Source organism: Lemur catta, chromosome 13 (genome assembly GCF_020740605.2).
Source record: "Lemur catta isolate mLemCat1 chromosome 13, mLemCat1.pri, whole genome shotgun sequence".
Classification (NCBI taxonomy): domain Eukaryota; kingdom Metazoa; phylum Chordata; class Mammalia; order Primates; family Lemuridae; genus Lemur; species Lemur catta.
Window position 1 is genome coordinate 77194613 of NC_059140.1, and position 20316 is coordinate 77214928.

Consider the following 20316-nt stretch of genomic DNA (forward strand, 5'->3'; position numbering starts at 1 on the left):
TTTGGTTCCATGAAAAAGTTCCTATTAACTAATTTTTAGTCATATTATTAAAAGCTTTTACTCTTCCATATCATCCTTTATTTTCTTTCAATAATGTTAGGTAGCAGTAGGTTCATAGATACTTTTTAAAAGGATGTCTCTGTAATGCCTATACTGTGATGACATTATAAAAATATAGTCATGTGTCACTTAGCTGGGATATGTTATGAGAAGTGTGTTGTTAGGTGATTTTGTCATTGTGTAAACATCATAGAGTGTGCTTACCCAAACCTAGATGGTATAGCTTACCCGTCTAGTCTATATGGTTTGTTGCTTCTTGGTTACAAACCTGTACAACATGTTACTATACAGAATACTATAGGCAATTGTAACAAAATGGTATTTGTGTATCTAACCTAGAAAAGGTTCACTAAAAATACAGTATAAAAGATAAATGGTACAGCTGTATAGGGCAGCCCTATTATAATCTTATGGGACCACTGTTGTAATATGAGGTCTGTTATTAACCAAATGTCATTATGTGTTGCATGACTGACTGTACTATACATACTAAGATTTTTGTTTCTCATTTGATAGGGCGCCAATGCTTCGGCATTAGAGAAAGAGATTGGTCCAGAACAGTTTCCAGTCAATGAGCACTATTTTGGATTAGTCAATGTAAGTATCCGTTGTGACTTAGCTTTCAGAATCATGTTTGGAAGCAGTTTGAAAAATGATGAATGCATTTCATAATTTATTAGGGAAACATTGTTCATTTGTATCAGTAGAATTAAGTGCCAACGGACTTAATTTGGAATTATAAAATGATCTTTAATGGAAGAGAAAAACAGTTGTCTGAAGTCTTAAGAGTCTTAGAGATAGAACCATTTCTAATTTGTCAGCCTGATTTTTCTCATTTTGCGTCAAAAATTTCTCATAGCCAAAATTTCATGTATAGCCTAGACCAGGTGATGTCTCGATTCGTTGAGAATTGTTTGTCTAAAATAAGTGGTAGAAATCTGCGGGTATAAATATAACTATGTAAATGCCTCCATGTGTCAATAGAGTCTTTGTCAATTTACTTCTGACATTGTATTGGTACCATAGATACATTAAATAAAAGTGGGAAATACAGGCAAAAATAAATACCAGTCCTTGTAGAGGTAATTCTAGTAATTATACATTTTTAAATCTTTGGAAAAACTTCAGAAGTTTTAACTGAATGTTATCTGTTCTGATTCATTGGAGAATACCACAGATCTGTGTTAAATAATGGTTGTGGTAGTTTATGGTATTGTATTGTACTGTTAGGTGGATCTATAGTAGGTGTTTTAAAAAACATATATTAATGATAAAACAGGTAACACAGTAAGTTATATTGAACAAATTGGTGCATCACTAAATACTAATATGTAATTGGATGTATGAGATGGATTTCTCATGGGATTTGAGAAAAGTAGTTGAAGTGATTTGTGTGTCTCCCTCGCTTTGGGAATAGTCTGTGTGTGCACCACGCTTGAAGCGTATAACGAAGAATCAGCAATTCCCTACCCTCTCAGCCCCTCCCCACAACAAGCTACCCATTACTCTCTAGCTATTATTTTGGCATTTACCCTTACACTCTAATTAAAATCCTTATGCTGCTGGTTCTTTAAAAAAATCCATTGACTTCCTGTTGTGGTAGAAAAGAGATTGTGTTAAAAAAGAGACTCTTCTTCTACCACCATCCCTGCCTAACCTCACTTTCTCCCCTTCTCCCAATATGCTTATATCACAATTTTTAGTTTAGTTAATGTCCCCTCTCCAGACATTGACGTCACCGCTCTCCTTTGCTGGATCCCATCTTCTCTCTGCCTTGCTCTGTGGAACACTTTCTGTGGTAGCTTCTTTAGGCAATGTGCATTGGAGATAAACTTGGAGACATTGTATATCTAAAAATGTTTTGGTGGTGGTTACAGCTAAATACAGATCCTAGGTTACATTACCTTCCTTCAGATTTTTTAAGGCATTGCTCTGTTGCCTCCTGGCTTCTGTTGCCTCTTTTGAAAGAGACGTCTGATGCCTTTCTTATTTTTGATCTCTTCTCTGTGTGATGTTTTTCCTTTTTTGTTTTAAAATTTCTGGGGGCCTTTAGCATTTTCTCTGATCATAATGTTTAGAGATTTCGTGATGTGTCTTAATCTCCCTTCCCCATTATGGTGTTGGGTGTTTATGGGCCCATTCTCTCTGAAGACTCATTTTCCTCAGTTCAGGACATTTCTGATACTGTTTTTTGGATAATTTCCTTCCCATCAGTGTAATTGCTCTCTTCCATCTTTTTTGATATCCTACTAGTTGCATATTGAAACACTTTGACTGATTTCTCTAATTTTCTGGGTTTTTCTCCCATTTTTGATCATCTGCCTTTTTATTCTACATTTTAGACTATTTCTTTGACTTTTTTTGTCCAACTCTTCGCACTTTTTATTTCTTCAGATGTTACTTTTATTTTTTAATCTTTCATGTAGGCAGCATCTTTTATTATTTTTCTCAGGATAGTATTTATATTTTTTGTTGTTACTGAGATTTTCTTATGGTTGCTGGAATGTTTCTGAGACCTCTGAGTTAGTTTTTTCCCATTTTAAAACTTTGTCTTTCTTGTTGGAAGCTTTCATGAAATGTCACTCATTTATAAAAGTGACATTCTCAGAGCTGATGGTGGCTTTGTGTGCAGTGGGTGGAGTTTGCCCACCGTGGGATTCACTCTAGGGTGTCTCTGGCAAACCAGCTTAAAAATAGCTCCTGAGGGTCCCTCCCCCTTGGCATTTCGGTAGCTAGAGGCCACTGAAGCTGTGCCTCCCCCAACCCCCACCCAGGACTCCCTCCAGTCTCTGACTAGGGGTGGCTTAATCCAGGGTTTTATTTAATCCTGTTTCCTGTTGCTGTCTCACTGCTATCCTCTGCTTGACCCAAGGGTCCTGGAACCCCCAGTTTCTCTTGCTCGACCTCTGTGGAGACTGAGCCTGCAGTCATCTGCAGGATCGGAGAAAACTTAAGCACCTGGGTGTCTACGTGCCCTTTAGACTTACCACCAGAGCTGTGTTTTTAGATTCCCCCCACCCCAATTCTTGAGCCTTCAGGAGTCAATCAGCTTTTTTCCTGACTTGTCTCTCCCTTCCAGGCACTTGGGCTTCTACTTTTTCTCCATCCACCTTCTTTGCTGACTTCTCTAGTCTATAGTTGAGTTCTTTAACACACTCTTTGATCTTTTGAGTTTTTACCTAATCTCTTCCTTTACTGTCATTTTACTGGGTGGGGTTTCACAGGGAGTAGAGTTAGATGAAGATATTTAATTTCCCTTATTTAACAAGAGGTCTGGCCTCTACTTCTAATATCTAAAATGTTTATGCTTACAAACAGTTGTTTAGTGATCAAAAGCCTCATTTAAATTCTGGGATGGCAAAAACCTAGTTTCTCCAATCTTATTACTATTTCCCTGTGACTTTCACCCTTATTAGGTTCAGACTCCAGAGCTAATGTGTCTTGAATTATAGTAAAATTGTTCCCATTGATAGTGTCCCAGAAGAACCCATTTTCTTCAGAACAATAGTGTACTTTATATATTGATACTGTTTACCTTTAACCTTTCTCCATATAAATATTTCAGTTTCTCCATTTTATATTGAACTTTTTTGTAGATACCCTCAGAACAAGTAAAATAATATCCTATATAAATGTGATATGAAATGAGTTCTAAAGCTCTATAATATTGTCTTCTGCTGTTATGTTGTTTTTAATTTAATATGATCTCAGTATCACTGCCACTCAGTAAGCCTAGTGTCAGTTGTATTAAAAAGCAGTTTCTAAGAAAGCTTCATTTCTGTTAATCCCCATGGATCAGTTTAAATTCAAAAGACAGTATTTGAATTTCTCCTTGAAGCTGAACAACAGTAAAATCAAGAGAAGTTGGAGGGAATAAAGTTAGTAAGAGACCATAAGAGGAAGTCTTGTCTTTATCCCCTGGGGAGATTCATTTGATGAGTAGAAAATAGTTTCTGGTCTCTATGCCTTCTTATTATACAAAAAAATTGAGATCTCTGCAGGGGCTAGAGCTCTAACTATTAAAGGCCGATGAATGCCTTAAATTATATGCAGAAATAAATCCTGTTTCCTGTTGGTGTCTCCCTGCTCTCCTCTGCTTGACACAAGGGTCCTGGAACCCTCAGTTTCTCCTGCTCAGTCTCTGTGGTGGTCAGACTAGATGCAGCAAAACTAGTAGAGCGATTAGAGTAACTTTTTCTGTGATTTATACTTTCAGGCTACTTTGCAACTGTGTTTTATGCCTTCAGCCTTTTTTCTATGTCTTATTTTTCAGCTCCTATGTTGGCATCATTCTTGTTTCTCTCTTGTTCTTTTTCCTCTTTTTAATTTGTAGAGTTATCACACTATTTACTTGTATGTATATGTCCCTTAAAAGTTAAAGTTGGACCTTTTTGGGGGGACAAGTGGCTTAGTTAATTCAAGGTCAACATTTTAAAGTCTTTTTCCCTGTCCCTGTCCGCATCTGTCAACTAATTAGTGGAATGTAGCTGCTTTAGAAAAGCTTTGTGGTTAATTTTTTCTAACAGTTGGATTTTGTTAAAATGAGGCACCACGTACATTTTCATCAGTCTGTTATTAGCTAAATGTGCATTTTCAGGTTTATTTTAATTGCTTTTATAGAAAAGTATATACTAAAAAGATTCCTATTAGATCTGCCTGATTGTATAACTTTTTTTGACCAGTGAATGTGGTAGGATCACTTAGAAGCACTTTCCTTTGGGAAATAGTACATGTATGTGGGCAGTTTTGTTTTGTTTTTTTATGGAAAGAAAAATAACCATAGTTTAACCTAGCAGAAAATTAAACAGAGTGGTTACTCTCAATATTGTTAATGGTAACCTAGTTTTTGTTACTTTTAAATTGCAGATATTTTTGTCTTGGAAGTATATTTTCACAAATAATAGCTTTTATAACAGTTTATTCTTAATGATAATTCCTGTGTCTATCACTATAATTTGTGTAATACATAGAGTGGGGATTTCCTCTTGGCTTGTCTCCTGTAGATACATTAATATTCCTAGTATTATTGGAAGTCAGAGAGGAGAATTAATAGTGTGGCTTAGGAACTTTGGATAGGCAAAGGAGGCTTTGGAAACTTTTTTTTTTTTTGCTATAAAATATTCCTCTTACGTGCCAGCTATACACATGGTCAGCTAAATTCTTTGAAAACTGTTTTAATCTGATAAATCGAGTTGCCTTTTTTCCTTTTGTCTTGTAGATGGTTAGTACTTATTTTAGTAGAGCTGATAGTAGAGAGTGATTGAAACTCCTAGTAGTATGTCATTTTTTTTATGCAGTCTGCATTTTTTTGAATAGCTTTCTTTCCTGGTTTTATTTTATGGTTCTTTATTAGTTTTCTAACACAGGTAGGCCCCAGTGCACAAGTAGGTTGAGCTCAGTAAATCCATTTGTGAGGACTGTGGAATCTTCATTATAAACTCATGGTCGCATTCCTAGACCATCTTACAAAAAGCTCTTCAGCCTGAATTGCTAGTTGGAGCTGGGTGCATTTTGAAGGAGAAAAAGAAATAAAAATGAAACCTTTTCTCCATTTGTGGGTTATAAAGTTGATTAGGCAGATGTCTCTTGGTTCTGTTTTCTTTTCTATTGATTTCATTTTCATCCATTTATTCTCCCTGACGACCATAGCGTACTTGAGGTTTGCACTCTTGGAGAGCCCAGAGAGTATCCATATCAAACCTGGCAAAAGAGCTCTCGCCCAGGTACTCTGGCTGGACCAGATCAAGTTTCCTGCCCTGTTATAGAGTCCATGCAAGGGCTTGTGATTGACAGCCTAACAGAATGTGCATAGAGAAGAGAAGTCAGTTCCTACAAGGAAGCATGGGCAGTGGAGAAGGGTGTGGGGTGAGGAACGGACGTCCCCTAGACTATGGAAAGACTACTTCTGGATTGGGTACTCCACTCTGGTGCAGTTGGCCGGAGTGAGGGTGATGGGTAGGGGAACGTGGAGGTAAAATGTTCTGGAACATGGCCACCTAAATAAAGACTGTTTGGCGGAAGAGAGCCTTCACTTAGAAGGGAATGTTCGTAGGATGGGGGCCATCACCCAGGTCCAGCATGGGGGACAACATAAGAAGTTGTGCTTCTTTAAAAGTAGTTCATTTTCAACATTTTTAAAAGGTAATACTGCGGACATTATGGTGGTTAAAGCCAGTAGTCTCCAAATGAAGTATGCAAGGTATCTATTAGGCATAGGAAGAAAATATTAGAATTTCTTTTTTTTTTTTTTTTTTGAGACAGAGTCTCACTCTGTTGCCCGGGCTAGAGTGAGTGCCGTGGCATCAGCCTAGCTCACAGCAACCTCAGACTCCTGGGCTTAAGCGATCCTACTGCCTCAGCCTCCCGAGTAGCTGGGACTACAGGCATGAGCCACCATGCCCGGCTAATTTTTTGTATATATATTTTTAGTTGGCCAGATAATTTCTTTCTATCTTTAGTAGAGACGGGGTCTCACTCTTGCTCAGGCTGGTCTCGAACTCCTGACCTTGAGCAATCCACCCGCCTCGGCCTCCCAGAGCTAGGATTACAGGCGTGAGCCACCGCGCCCGGCCTAGAATTTCTAATGTTTATTTTAATCTAAAAATAATAGATTAAGTTTTACTAATTCTTTTTCTTTTTTTTTTTTGAGACAGAGTCTCGCTCTGTTGCCCGGGCTAGAGTGAGTGCCGTGGTGTCAGCCTAGCTCACAGCAACCTCCAACTCCTGGGCTTAAGCAATCCTTCTGCCTCAGCCTTCCGAGTAGCTGGGACTACAGGCATGTGCCACCATGCCCGGCTAATTTTTTTTCTATATATATTTTTAGCTGTCCAGATCATTTCTTTCTATTTTTTTTAGTAGAGACGGGATCTTGCTCTTGCTCAGGCTGGTCTCGAACTCCTGAGCTCAAATGCTCCACCCGCCTTGGCCTCCCAGAGTGCTAGGATTACAAGCGTGAGCCACCGCGCCCGGCCACTAATTCTTAATATATGGATAATACTGATGCCCATCTTTATCCACCTATGATATGGTTGTGTATCACTTTAAGTTTCATGGTGCCAGAGGGTTGATAGTATCTTACTCAGTTCTGCTATTGCAAATCTATAATGATTTAAATGTAGATTTAGAGATTTATATTATCTAATATTAGTTGATTTAAAAGGTTGTTTTAAAAGTGACTACAAAGTGATGAAATGCCAGGAACTGTTGTAAGTGCTTTATGTTGGGTGATTCATTTAATCCTTTAAAAATTCTAAGAGGTAGGTGCTATTATCGCCCTTTTACAGATGAAGAAATTGATAAACAGAGTGGTTTAGTAATTTCCAAGGTCAAATAGTGGAAACAGACTTGAACCCAGACAGCTTGGTTTAAATGCTATGTACTTAATTACTGTGCTGTGCTGCCCTCAAGGCAGACATTCATTCACTAAATGAATTCAAACACATTTGGTAGATAGGGCTGAAAACTGAATAACTGTGATCTAGAGAGTAAAGGTAATCCATGAGACTCTTCTTCACTTGAACCTATGTATCTTCATGAATATAACTTTTTCAGTTTTGATAGCCATTAAAACCATATATCCAAATAACTGAACGTAAACCCAGACTTAAATCACTGTTTTAAAGTCTAAAACCCATGGTTTACAAAAAGGCATACTCAGTCTCATTGCTCTCACTTAAATGTTAATAATTTTTAGTGAAAAAAAAAATTTTGTGTAATAAGACAAAATTTAAAATGCACATTTCTTAATTATATTCTTTTATATTTTAATGTGTGTAATATAGTAGTATGTGTAGTTTATAAATGTGTGAACTCAAAATGATCTTATTGGTGGGGATATAAAGAATATTTGTGATGGGGGATTTTTTTAAGACTTTGAGAAAAAGGTGTTAGAGAAAGTTTAAAAGCAAGAATGGGCCATTTTGTTTACTAAGCAATTGAAAAGTCAATGATCAGACCTTGAGAAAGGTGGCAACTTTTAAAATTTGTTTCCTCTGATTTTAAACCTGGTCAGAAACTTGGATCTTCAGAACCAGGTGAGGTAACACAGGGCAGGTTTCAACCCTAAAGTGCTGTCTTTTTATTTGTTTTTAAGAAATTGAACATTGAGAAACAAGAGCATGGAGGAAATCATCCTAAACAGCCTTTTTCATGCATGTTTCATTAGCCAACTTTTAGAGGCAATGTTTATCACTGGGAAGGGAAAAGGAAGCCAATAAATAATTATCAAACTATGTGTCATTTACTTACTCTGTTAGGTAGGATTATTTTTCCCTTCCCCCTTAGTAGAGAGGAGGAAATTGAAGTTTAGTGAGATGCAGTGACATACTCCCAATCACATGGCCAATAAGAGAGAGAACCGTAGTTCAGGATTTGACTCTGACTCTGGTCTATGTCTTCCTGATATATCAGGGATAATGTGACCAGGCAATTCAGCATTTCAGTGGTTGTTAGACTGTCATACCCATGACTTTTTAATCTCACATTTTAGGGGATCTTGTTTTTTGTTTATTTTGGTGCACCTAAGAACTTGATAGAAAACCTCATCTTTGTGGTTTTTAAAGAATTTTTGAGAGTTGTATTAATATTTTAAAATGTATAATATATAAAATACGGTCAGTATTATAATAACGATGAGAATTGATTGTCATCTCTTTCAGTTCTCTCCATTGTATACAGGGAAATTCTTTCTCTTGAAAATGTGTTGCCTTAAATTTAACAAAACTGTTTTTTTTTTTTTATCTTGTAGTTTGGGAATACCTGCTACTGCAATTCAGTTCTTCAAGCACTTTATTTTTGTCGTCCATTTCGGGAAAAAGTTCTAGCCTACAAGAGTCAACCTAGGAAGAAGGAGAACCTTCTTACATGCTTAGCAGATCTCTTCCATAGCATAGCCACTCAGAAGAAAAAGGTTGGAGTAATACCTCCTAAGAAGTTCATAACAAGGTTACGGAAAGAAAATGGTAATTCTTCTACTTCCCAGTGTATGGATTACATAACAGGAAGGTTAAATACAGCGTACTGTAAGTCAAGCATTTGTTGAGCATCATCTTTACACCTAATAGCATGTTAGCTGTTGAAAAAACAAAGATGAATGTCTTCAAGGAGGTACTAGTTTAGTGGAGGAGACAGTCTCACAGTAATTAACGTGAGGTATGGTTAATGTTTAAAGTGTGTTATACAGACATAAAATTCTATGTTCCAGAAGATGAAAACTTACAATTTTTCTCTTTGCTTGCTTGGCTTTTTGCATGATCATGCATTTGTTATTTTCATAATGCTTTCATGTGTGTTAACTCATTTGATCCTTACAGTAGCCTTAGATAGAGCATGTTTCTTCCTCCATTTTGGCCATGAAAAAACCAGAAGCTAAAAACTTGCCAGGAGTCACCCCCCAGGGAAAGGAAAGAGCCAGAATAAGAACTTGGACCTTCTGGTTTAGGGTAGATAAGTTTTAATCCCCTGTCCGTTTTAAAAGTAGCTACTGAGTAAGCTCCACCTCTCTTTTCTCTTTTGAAATATTTTTCATTTAATTTTCACCACAGGCCAGTAAGTTAGATGTTATCACCTCAGTTTACATGAAATAACCGAGGCTCAGAGAAGTTAATTTGTCTGAGGTCACACAGAGTGATGGCAGAGCTTGGCATACAGACTTGCTTCTCCCTGATCCCAAAGCCCAGGGTTCGTTCTAACGTGGTATACTGCCTCAAAAATTCAAATGGAATTTAAATAATGTGGAATTCTGGGTTTTGTTTGATGTAGGCATTTCAGTCATAGTAGAAATAAAATTGAATGGCACTTTTAGTTTGATTTGTTACCTATTAAATAGAAGGATGCCCACAAACACGATTCAAGAAGACTTTAAGGTTGTTATTAAATACACTAATGTATAATCCTGGCCTTCAGTTAGTTGACAGTGTTCATTATCACATTGATTGAGATAAGCCTGGATCATATCTAGTTCCTTGAAATATAAGAAGACCCTGAAATAGCACAGCATGGCTATAGGCTATTATTCTTGAATCTGATATGCAGGTTAAAGATTTGTTCATTTCCCCCTCATACACGTGTAGAATAGTTCATTAATTGCCCACAAAAACACATCTTTTTTTTTTGTTTCCCCTAATGAAAACCAAACATGTTTACTTTCTTAGATTACAGATCTGTTTAATAATATTTTCTGTTTTTTAGAAAACCAAATATAGCCTATTAGAATGTGGATTGAGCGATCAAGTCTTTTCAATCTTTTTGTCTGTGTCAGTATGAAACTTTAAAAGTTTTGTCTTGGTGGAAAATTGATGTGCGTGGTAATTGAACATGCCATGCTTTCTCAGTGACTTTGTTAGGATTTTAGAAATGTTCAGTGTCAGAAGCATGCAACACACAGAGCACACGTTATTTTCCTTTTCATTTAATAATACATTTTTCTTGGCCTTATTAATCTAGTGCATGTGCTCTTTATGTATACAATTTTTTTAAGTTAGATTGATTCATGCTGAACAGAATTCAAGTTATTGTGTTTTGAAAGTGCAGTGTGGTTATACACCTATGGCATTATGTGTTTGCTTGTCAAATCTGGGATTTTTTTACAGTGTTCAATAATTTTTAATTGTTCAATATTTTCTGAAATTTTATTTAGGCAGAGGAAGTTGATAACACAATAGACTTCTTAAATATTTCTTTGAATGAGAATGATTTCAGAATAGATATTTATTCTAAGCCTGTCTTCTCATAAGTTTTGTTTCATTTTCCTAAACTTCAGAAATAATATTTAATAGAAAAGTTTTTTTTTTAACAGACAGAAAGGTATTTTTATTATTTGATGTTGCTGACATTTATAAATATGTTTTGAAATATATTTTTCGCTTTTGAATTTTTCCCTGGTAATTATGGCAAGAAGAGTATACAAATCAAAGGGGATTTAACATACTAATATATTATTTATATATGTTTCCTTCTGAAATTTTGTTTGTTTTAAATCTCTGAAAATATGTTGTCCATTTCAGTATTTCTACTAACTTTCACTGTTGGACAGTTCTTCCTAAATCAGTTTCCTTCCATACTATGTTAAAAACTTCATGTTTTATTCTCAATAGATATTAGCCTCATACTGTTTTAACCAGTGTTGCTTTACATTACTGATGTTTTTGATATCCCTTGGAAAGAACTGATTTTAATTTCTATTCACTGAGTTTTTGTTTTTAAAATTTAAATCATGTTACCTAATCAAAGCATAAGAGGACTGTTGCACAGTGCTCCCACATACTGTGCAACAGCACTAACTCCATAAATGTTATCTTAGATGATGGGGTGGATGCCAGCTGAATGTCTGAATTGATCAATTGTGTATATATAATATATATATGTTTCCTGTTGTGTGCCAGGCACTCTCTGGGAATTGGGCATACACATAAGCCTTCATGGATCTGACAGTCTAGTTGGGAAGACAGGTCAACAGTAATCATGTTGTATGGTATGTCACCGCCCTGAAGAAAAAGAAGGCAGGGAAAGGGAACAGCAAATGAGGGAGTTAATGGCTTAGATCTCAGTGGTTGGAGGAGGTGTTTCATAAGGTGATGTTAGTCAGAAATTTGAAGTGAGAAATAAACCATTTCTCACTAGCACAGCAAGATTGGAGTAAAATAAAGTTAGAGAAAAAGGCAAGGGCCTGGAGCTCAGGTGTTACTTGAAAGCCATGGGAAGTCATTGGAGGGTTCTGGGCAGGTGGGTGGTATGTTCTGATTTGCATCAGAAGATCCTCTGGCTACTGGGTGGGAATGGGTGGGTACTGGCGGCATGAGAGTAGAGGCAGGAGACCAGCCCGGAGGCCATTGCAGCACCTAGGTTAAGAAATGAAGGCATCTCTTCACAGTTACTGCCTGCGCATAGGCTCTCTGCTGTCATTTTGGAAGAAATAAAACACAGGTTGGTAATCTAATTGTGTTAGCGAGGGCTAACTCTCACCTGGGCTGTTTGGGATCTTTTAAGGTGGCTCGAGGGACCCATCAGCTGGCATCTGTAGCTGTGTGCTCCCGCTCACGGAATGTTAGCAATATACACCATTCAAGTTGTTGTTTTGGGACAAATCTGCTTTTCTGATATCATCTTAGCTGTTTCAACCCCTGTTGTTCATTCTTTCTATTCATTCATTCATTCATTCATTCATTCAAAAAATGGGAAGCACATCTAATATGTGGCAGGTGCTGTTGTAAGTGCTAGGGACATAGCAGGGAATGAGATAGAAAGGTCCTCGTTCCCAAGAAACCTGCATGGACATAGCAACGTTTCAGGTGCCATGGAGAGATACAAAAACATATGTGTGTGTGTATATATATATATATTTAAGTCTTATTCTTCCTCAAGTGAGGAGATGTTAGTTGTTCATAAGTAACACCTATTAAATAGATTTGAACAATTTCTTATATTTATTTCAAATACTTCTCTTTCTCCAAGACAGCATACAAGGTATTTTGTGTGATGAAAGCTGTAGCTATTTTTGATTATGAAGAAAACATAACCTATTTTTAAGCAGTGATTTAGTTATTCTTTTTTTTTGTTTTTACATTAATGTTGCAGCTATATCAGGACTATAATAGTTTATAATCATACATTTATTTAATAATGAAATTGTCTGTCTCTCCCACTAGACTGTCAGTTCCATGATGGAGGGAAACCATTTGTTTTTGCTCACCATTGTATTCCCAGCACATAATCCAGTTCCTGGCACATAGTAGGTGCTTACTAAATATTTGTTGAATGAATGAATGAATGAATGAATGAATTTGTTTAATTTACGAAAGTTTGAAGTTCACCTTTCCCATTATGCTAGTTAGCAAAGAAGAAGGCAAACCGTAAGAAAACCTGGGTTTTAAGAATTAAATCTAATGTGGTTCACAGGGATTGTCATTCTGAGGTCATTCCGTTGATGATGTTTTGATATTTATGCAGTCCTGGTTGATGTTTTTAAAACTATAGTGACCTCTTTCAGGCACTGCAAGATTCTGGCATATTCAGTATATTATGTGTGTGTGTATGTATGTGTATATCTATCTATCTATCTATAAATAAAATATATAAAAATTATTTTAGAAATATCTCAACAAAAGTTTAAGAGTATTTTTTGGTTTACTTTGCTTCTCATTTCCAGAACATTCCAGTCAGTTGAGGTATTTTTGTAAATATGAAGTCATTGTTCTGTGTTAAAAGATCATCCAAAAAAAGTGTTGTAAATTTTTAAAAAGCAAAAACATTTGCATATTTTTGCTAAAATAATTGTTTTGAAAAGCATACATGCTAAAATAATTTTTTTTAACAGGGAAAAATTAGACTACTTTAGATTGTGGCATTGAGCCAGCATGGAGTTACCCAGTGTGGTGAATTAATCACCTCCAGCCTTCACTGGGCCCTCAGCAGTGCTCATAAGATCTTTTCACTAGTCTTCCCCTGTTATCCTTCTTGTCAGATGCCTCCAGGACTTTTCCAGTTTGTTTTCACTATTATTCTTAAGCACCCCTGCCCCCAGCAACTGTAGCGTAATTAACTTCCAGTCCTTGTCTTTGTGAACCGTTTTGAAGTGGATGCTTGGTTCTAGACTTGTGACCTGGGCGTAGGTGAGTGGGTGAGAGATGAAGGTTCTTGTGTTTAAGGGGTTCAAGTGCACTTAAGGAAGCTGCCTGGACAGTAGACACTGAAGTGTTGAGGTTAGTGCAGGAGGAGGGTGGAGAAAGAAGCCGTGAACCAGGGCATCAGTGGGTGAGAGGGGCTGGCAGATGGCCTCAGAGAGAGGAGGGTCAGGGGTCATGGTATGGCTAGATCTTATGTACTTTTTTGATTGAGGGAAAGTTTTGATATTTAAGTGAAAATGTAATAGTTTAGAGGTGGCAGCAGGGAGCTAGAAAATGCCAGAGATTAAGGAGATGGGGAATTTGTTAAGAACAGAATGTGGTTCCTAGAAGGAGCGGAAGAAAGAATTGGGAATGAAAAAAAAAAAATCCCAAGGACAAGGAAAGAAATAAGATACAATAAGCAAATAAGGGTAGTAGAGGATAGGGACTGAGCGGTGAAGTATCTATTATTTTCAGAGATGAAGGACTGTTACCTTGAGAGGCAAAGTTAAATTGACTTCAGTTGGCTCAGCTTTGGTCTCTAGACCTTTCAGTGGCAGAACCATCTGAGGGTTCTCAGTATGACTTGGCCTTGGAGGGGTAGAGTGGACTACTGAGAGGGCTTGAGAGCTGCAGGCTGCCTCACAGTGTTGGGGGATGCTGCAGTGACTAATGTGTGAGCAGGGAGTGGGGAGTGGTGTCATAGTGCTTTGGGTCTACTGTCCCTCATGGGCAAAACCCCACACAGAATACCACATCAAAGATCAATTAGATGTTAAGTCCACATAAGCTAATACTGTAATTTTTAGAACTCATGGCTTTCATCGTTCTTAAACATAACATGGGGAGTTTGTTTAAGGTGAATAGAATCCCTCAGCCTAAACTTACAGCAGAGAAATGAAATGTGGCTCCAGGTACGTTCTTTTTTTTTTCCCCTTTGGAGATGGGGTCTTGCCCTGTCACCCAGGCTGGTCTCAAACTCCTGGGCTCAAGCGATCCTTCCACCTTAGCCTTGGGAGTGGCTGGGATTATAGGTGCGAGCCACTGCACCCAGTTCCATGTTCTTAATATTATTCTGTTTGATTTGAGATCCAAATTTGTAGAATGCATTTAGGTATGTGAAAACAACTAAATAATGAACATGGAAGATTTAATGTGAATTTTACCATGTAATGCTGGAGATACCAGGGAAAATTCTTAGGTAGAAAGATTCAGTGTCTGTGAATCGAGCTTGTGTGAAACTGAAGGAAAGGAGACTGTTAGTGGGCTGAGTGAGGGGAGCCAACATGTACAGAGATCACAATAGCAATGGAACAGACTAGACAGGCAGGAAATGGGTTTTAAAAACGTAAAGGGCTTGGGAAGAAATCGGATATGAGGGATGTGCAACAGGCAGTGATGGGGAGCAGGGAAGTGGACTTTTTGTATGGAAACCTCTGTTTTATTTTTAAATAGATAATACAGTCTTACAGTAAAATTTCAGTTAAGAAAAAATAGAAATTTCCATGGACACTTTGCCCACTCTCCAGCCCCTCAATCTTACCTTCCTTAAAAATAACTTGATTTAACAAACCCTTTTCTATGCATTTAAATAGATATGTCCAAATAGAAAGCTATAGTCACGTTCTGTGGGGTCTTCTGGGTGTTGTTTGCTTTTCATAACTGGGATCCACTACACATGTTCAGCATCCTTGTTGGACTTAATATCCTGGCGGTTTTGCCATGTAAGTCCCTATGGAACGACTTCCTTTTTAACTGTTGCTCAGTGCTCCATGAGAAAATGATACCATAATTTAAATAAACCATTCTGTTGATAAACATTTAGGATATTTTCAGACTTTTGCTGTTATAAATAAGCAGGCACATTTATGCTTGTTTCAGTGCACGCACAGGTATTTACCTGATATTGATACTGGGAACTAGGTTACATTCTTTTAAAGACATTACCAAAATTGTCCTTTACAACGTGCCATGTCAGTTTCCACGCTCAAGCCAACACTGGACACAAAGTCATTCTCTGTGTTGCCAAAGTGATGAGCAAAAATGAATTTCTGTCATTGTTTTAATTTTTATTCCCAGCCACTTGTCATGTATTGTTTAGGCATTTGTATTTTTACTGTGAATTGCCCATTATTTCCCTTTGCCATTTTTTTGGTTGGTTTTCCTTTTCTTGTTTTGTAAAGGAGTTTTTTGAATACCCAGGATATTGAGCTTTTACATACTTTGAACATTAAGATGCAAATACATTCTCCTGTTTGTCAGTTGTCTTCATTTATGTTGACTTTGCCATATAGTTCTTAATTTTTATGCAATCAGTCTTGGATGGGTTTGTATTCTGTTCGGTAGCAAGAACAATAATACAGGTTGAGAATCCCTAATCTGAAAATTCAAAATCTGAAATCTGAAACTTTTTGAGTGCCACAAAGCCACATGGATGGCTGAGACAGTGATATCTTTGCTTTCTTTTGGTTCAGTGTACACAAACTTTGTTGCCTGCACAAAATTATTAAAAATACTATATAAAATTACCTTTAGGCTGTGTGTAAAGGTATAGGTGAAACAAATAAATTTCATATTTAGACTTGGGTCCCACCCCCAAGATATCTCATTATGTTTATGTAAATATTGTAAAATCTGAAACAACCCAAAACCCAAAAACATTTCTGGTCTCAAGCATTTTGGATAATAGATATTCAACCTATAATAATATTGCTATTATTACCATTGTTATTTCTATTGAATGGAATACAAAACCAGTAAAACCCATTGCTGTGTTCTAAGCAGTTTTAATTTTCATAACAACCTTGTGAGGCAGGTACTATTATGAACCCTGGTTTTCAGATGAGGAACTGTGGTGCAGGGAGGCTAAGTAAATTGCCTGTGACACAGGTAGAGTTAGAGGTAGAACCATAACACCAACCCAAACAGTCTCACTCTGACAGCTGCATCTGAAATTGAGACTTTTAAGGGATCTTTTGACACCAAGATTAAAATAATTATTTACTTTGAATATATCTGCACAATAAATATCTTCACTTAATTCCCATTTTATTATATTTTTATAATAACTTTGCAAAGGAAGGTGGTATCCCATTTTATGGACTGGACAATCAAGACCTTTGTTTATTACCATAGGGTTGAACATTTTCTTGTGTTTCTTAGCCTTTTGAAATTTTTTTCTATAAATTGTTAATTTCAAGTCCTTTGCCCATTTTGGTTTTCTTTTGTATGATGTCTTTATATGTTAAAAATGTTAATTTTCAGGTTTTGCTGTTTTTTTAACTTTCTAAAAGATTTCTAATACGTAGACCTTAATTTTATGTAGTCACATCTGTATCTCTTCTAAAATGTAATTTTTCATTCCATTTATCTTAAAAAAAACTTTCCCTAAATTTTTTTCTCAATTTGTATGCATTCATTTTTAAACTGCAAAACCTTTCTGGACTGTATTAAATGTATATTGAAGATCTAAACATATGATTTCCTAAATAGGTAATTCTTCTCAGTATATTTTATTGAATAATCTGTATGTATGTGTGTAGGCTCACACTGGGCATTTCTTTGTATGTAGCACGGGGAGTCTGGCTGCCTGGTTTGAATCCTGGCTCTGCTATTTCCTGGCAGTGTGACTTCACCCTCTCTCATCCTGTTTTCTCATTTAAAAATAAAGTTAATAACAGTATCACACAGTTGAGAGGATTGAATGAGATAACTGCTTCTGAAGTCCTCACTGTCCTGTGGTAGAGCTGGGCAATGCCAAGCACAGGCAAAGTGCTTGGTGTTAGCACTGTCAGTATTGCCATTATACTCATTCGTTTGTGTAACTGCAGGGAACATTTTCTGGAATGATAAAATCTCACATTTGCAAGAGACTTTAGAGATTACTTAAATTACATAGATAATTCCTGATACCATTATTCCTAAATCTGACTACACATCAGAGTCACCTGGGTGAGTTTCAAAAGACCCCAGGTTTTGGGCTTCACCTAAACCAGAATCTCAGGATGTATGGTCCAGTAATTTATTTTTAATAAACTTTGTGGTTCTTAAGCAGTTGGCTTGGCTTTGGCGAGTGGTTGTCCAGCTTCTGCTTTAAAGCTTGCCATGTTATAATATTTATGGAATAATGGATGAGAGGAGCTAATAAAAGCATAATTGCTTCTTATCTTCCTAGTATCTATGATGGAAATGTATGAGGAGAGGTTTGGCCCTCTTCTCATGGATCAATTAGTATTTTTTTAAGATTTTTATTCATCTTAACTTTATTTTCCCCAAATTCAGTCAATATTTTTAGATGTGAAAGTTACCTATTTCTTATGTGTTACAAATAATATGAAGCATTTATACTTTTAGTTCTGATAGAATATTTTTCTTTTTAAAATTTGTTTTTATGAAGTTATTAATTCTGAAATAATTCTCTAATATTATGTTTTTGTTTTTAGAGCTTTTTGACAACTACATGCAACAAGATGCCCATGAATTCTTAAATTATCTACTAAATACAATTGCTGATATTTTACAAGAAGAGAGAAAGCAGGAAAAACAAAATGGCCGCTTACCGAATGGTAATATTGATAGTGAAAATAACAACAGCACACCAGACCCAACGTGGGTTCACGAGATTTTTCAGGGAACATTAACTAATGAAACCAGATGTCTTACTTGTGAAACTGTAAGTATATCATAAAATCGTATATAGAAAAATTTAATTCATTACATTAAAAGTTCTTTGAGGATAAGAAGATAGGAAGTGAACTTGAAAGTTGTAATTCTTAGACATAGTATAAAAGTTAAAGATGTATTTTTCAGTTGAAAGGAGTTTATCTGTACTTTAATGTTAATGCTGCTTATTGACAGTGAATACTGGAGGTAGTCACCAAGCAGAGCAGTGTGTCACTTTCAAGGTGGTTGTGAACACATCTGGTTGCTGTTGGGCTAATATGTCCTAATGTCATGTCACGCCTGGTATGACATGATAGGAGATACTGGACTAAAACTTAGGGAAGAAGTCTAGGCTGGAGAGCTATATTTGGGACACATGAGCACACGTGAAAATAAAAAGGGAACACACTCCTCCCAGTACAGAGAAGCAACCCACAGTGAAACCCTAGTGAACAATCGTATCTAAAGAATAAACAGGGAAAGAAAAGCCAGGCAATGAGACTGAGAAGGAGCACTCACAGAGAATGCCACATTGGTAGTGCCTAGTTACTACTAATAAGAGTAATAGAATGCATTTAATTCTGTTAATTGGGAACCATGGTTTACCAACATTTGAAAAAAATTAAAGAAAATTTATTATCTTTACAGATAAGCAGTAAAGATGAAGATTTTTTAGACCTTTCTGTTGACGTGGAACAAAACACATCAATTACTCACTGCTTAAGGTATATATAGAATTATTTATTTTGAAATTTCATAATTGTTATTGGTTTAGAATATTTTTAAATAGATACATAGTTTTCTGGTATATATGAAATAAATTTATTTTGACTTTTACACAGGGGTTTTAGCAACACAGAAACTCTCTGCAGTGAATACAAATATTACTGTGAAGAGTGTCGCAGCAAACAGGAAGCACACAAACGGTAACTTGGTGCTTTGTGAATTTCCAAGTCATGTTTTGGGGGAGGGTAATGGATGTTGTAGATGGGCTTAGAAAAGTAATCTGTGAAAATTTACATTGAGTGAAAAGTCTTGATTTTATCACTAACATTTAAGGCTCACTAAGTATTACTAGATAAATGATACTCTGCTTGATACTTTCATTATAAAAACTCTGTAAATCAAGTGATTTTGTATGTTTAGTAATTATTTAATAATTATAAACCAGTACAGTTAAAATATTGGGCTTCAAAGCTTTGCTGATTTGGTAGACCTTTTTCTTCATGAGAAAAAGTGCTCCTCTCACCACTCTCAGTTTCTGTTCTTCCTACATAGGATGTTGTATGTCCCTTAGTGTGGTACTTAAGACTGGTTTGGTGCCAAGGAATGGAATCACCATCATCATTACTTTTTATTTTGAAACAATCTCAAACTCTGGAGAAAAGTTGCATGAATAGTACCAAGAATGCTTTTTTGCCTTAAGCCATTTGAAAGTCAGTTACTCATATGATATCCCATGGCCCCTGGCACTTTACCAGGTATTTCCTATTAGCAAGGCAGTTTTTCTATATGCCTATATCTGTCCAAATCAGGAAAGTGACACTGACATCCTACTGTTATCTCAGACCTTGTTTTGGTATCACCAGATGTGCCAATAGTGTCCTTTAGAGAAGAAGAATCCAGTCCAGAACCACACGTTACATTTAGCATTCAGTCTGTGTAGTCTGTTTCAGTTTGAAACAGTTCCTCTGTCTTTTCTTGACTTTAATGATCTTGAATCTTTTGAACATCACAAGTTAGTTATTAATAGTTGTTCAGTAGAACGTCCCTCAGTTGGGTTTGTTTCATGTTTTCTCACGATTAGATTCAGGTTATGCTTGGACAGAAACCTTGCAGAAGTGATGCTGCATTTTTCTCATTGTATCCTATTGCGTAGGCTGAGATTTGATTTGTCCCATGTGTTGGGGCATCCCTAAAACTACCCCCAGGTTTGGTGATTTCCTAGAAGAAGTCACAGTACTTGGCATATACTCGTGCTCACAGCTAAGAC

General features: G+C 36.5%; 1 protein-coding gene across 3 annotated transcripts in view; it reads left to right on the plus strand.

Annotated features, from left to right (window-relative positions):
* USP12 (ubiquitin specific peptidase 12) overlaps positions 1–20316 on the plus strand; it is an 84110-nt gene that overhangs the window by 46488 nt on the left and 17306 nt on the right. The window contains exons 2-6 of one of the 3 annotated variants that reach the window (XM_045566752.1): positions 577–657; positions 8807–9020; positions 18104–18333; positions 18972–19048; positions 19166–19249. In XM_045566752.1, the coding sequence (XP_045422708.1) occupies positions 577–657; positions 8807–9020; positions 18104–18333; positions 18972–19048; positions 19166–19249 (686 nt within the window). Of the gene's footprint in view, positions 1–576; positions 658–8806; positions 9021–12704; positions 12788–18103; positions 18334–18971; positions 19049–19165; positions 19250–20316 lie in introns of those variants that run through there. The other 2 variants (XM_045566753.1, XM_045566754.1) reach the window with 2 other exon arrangements.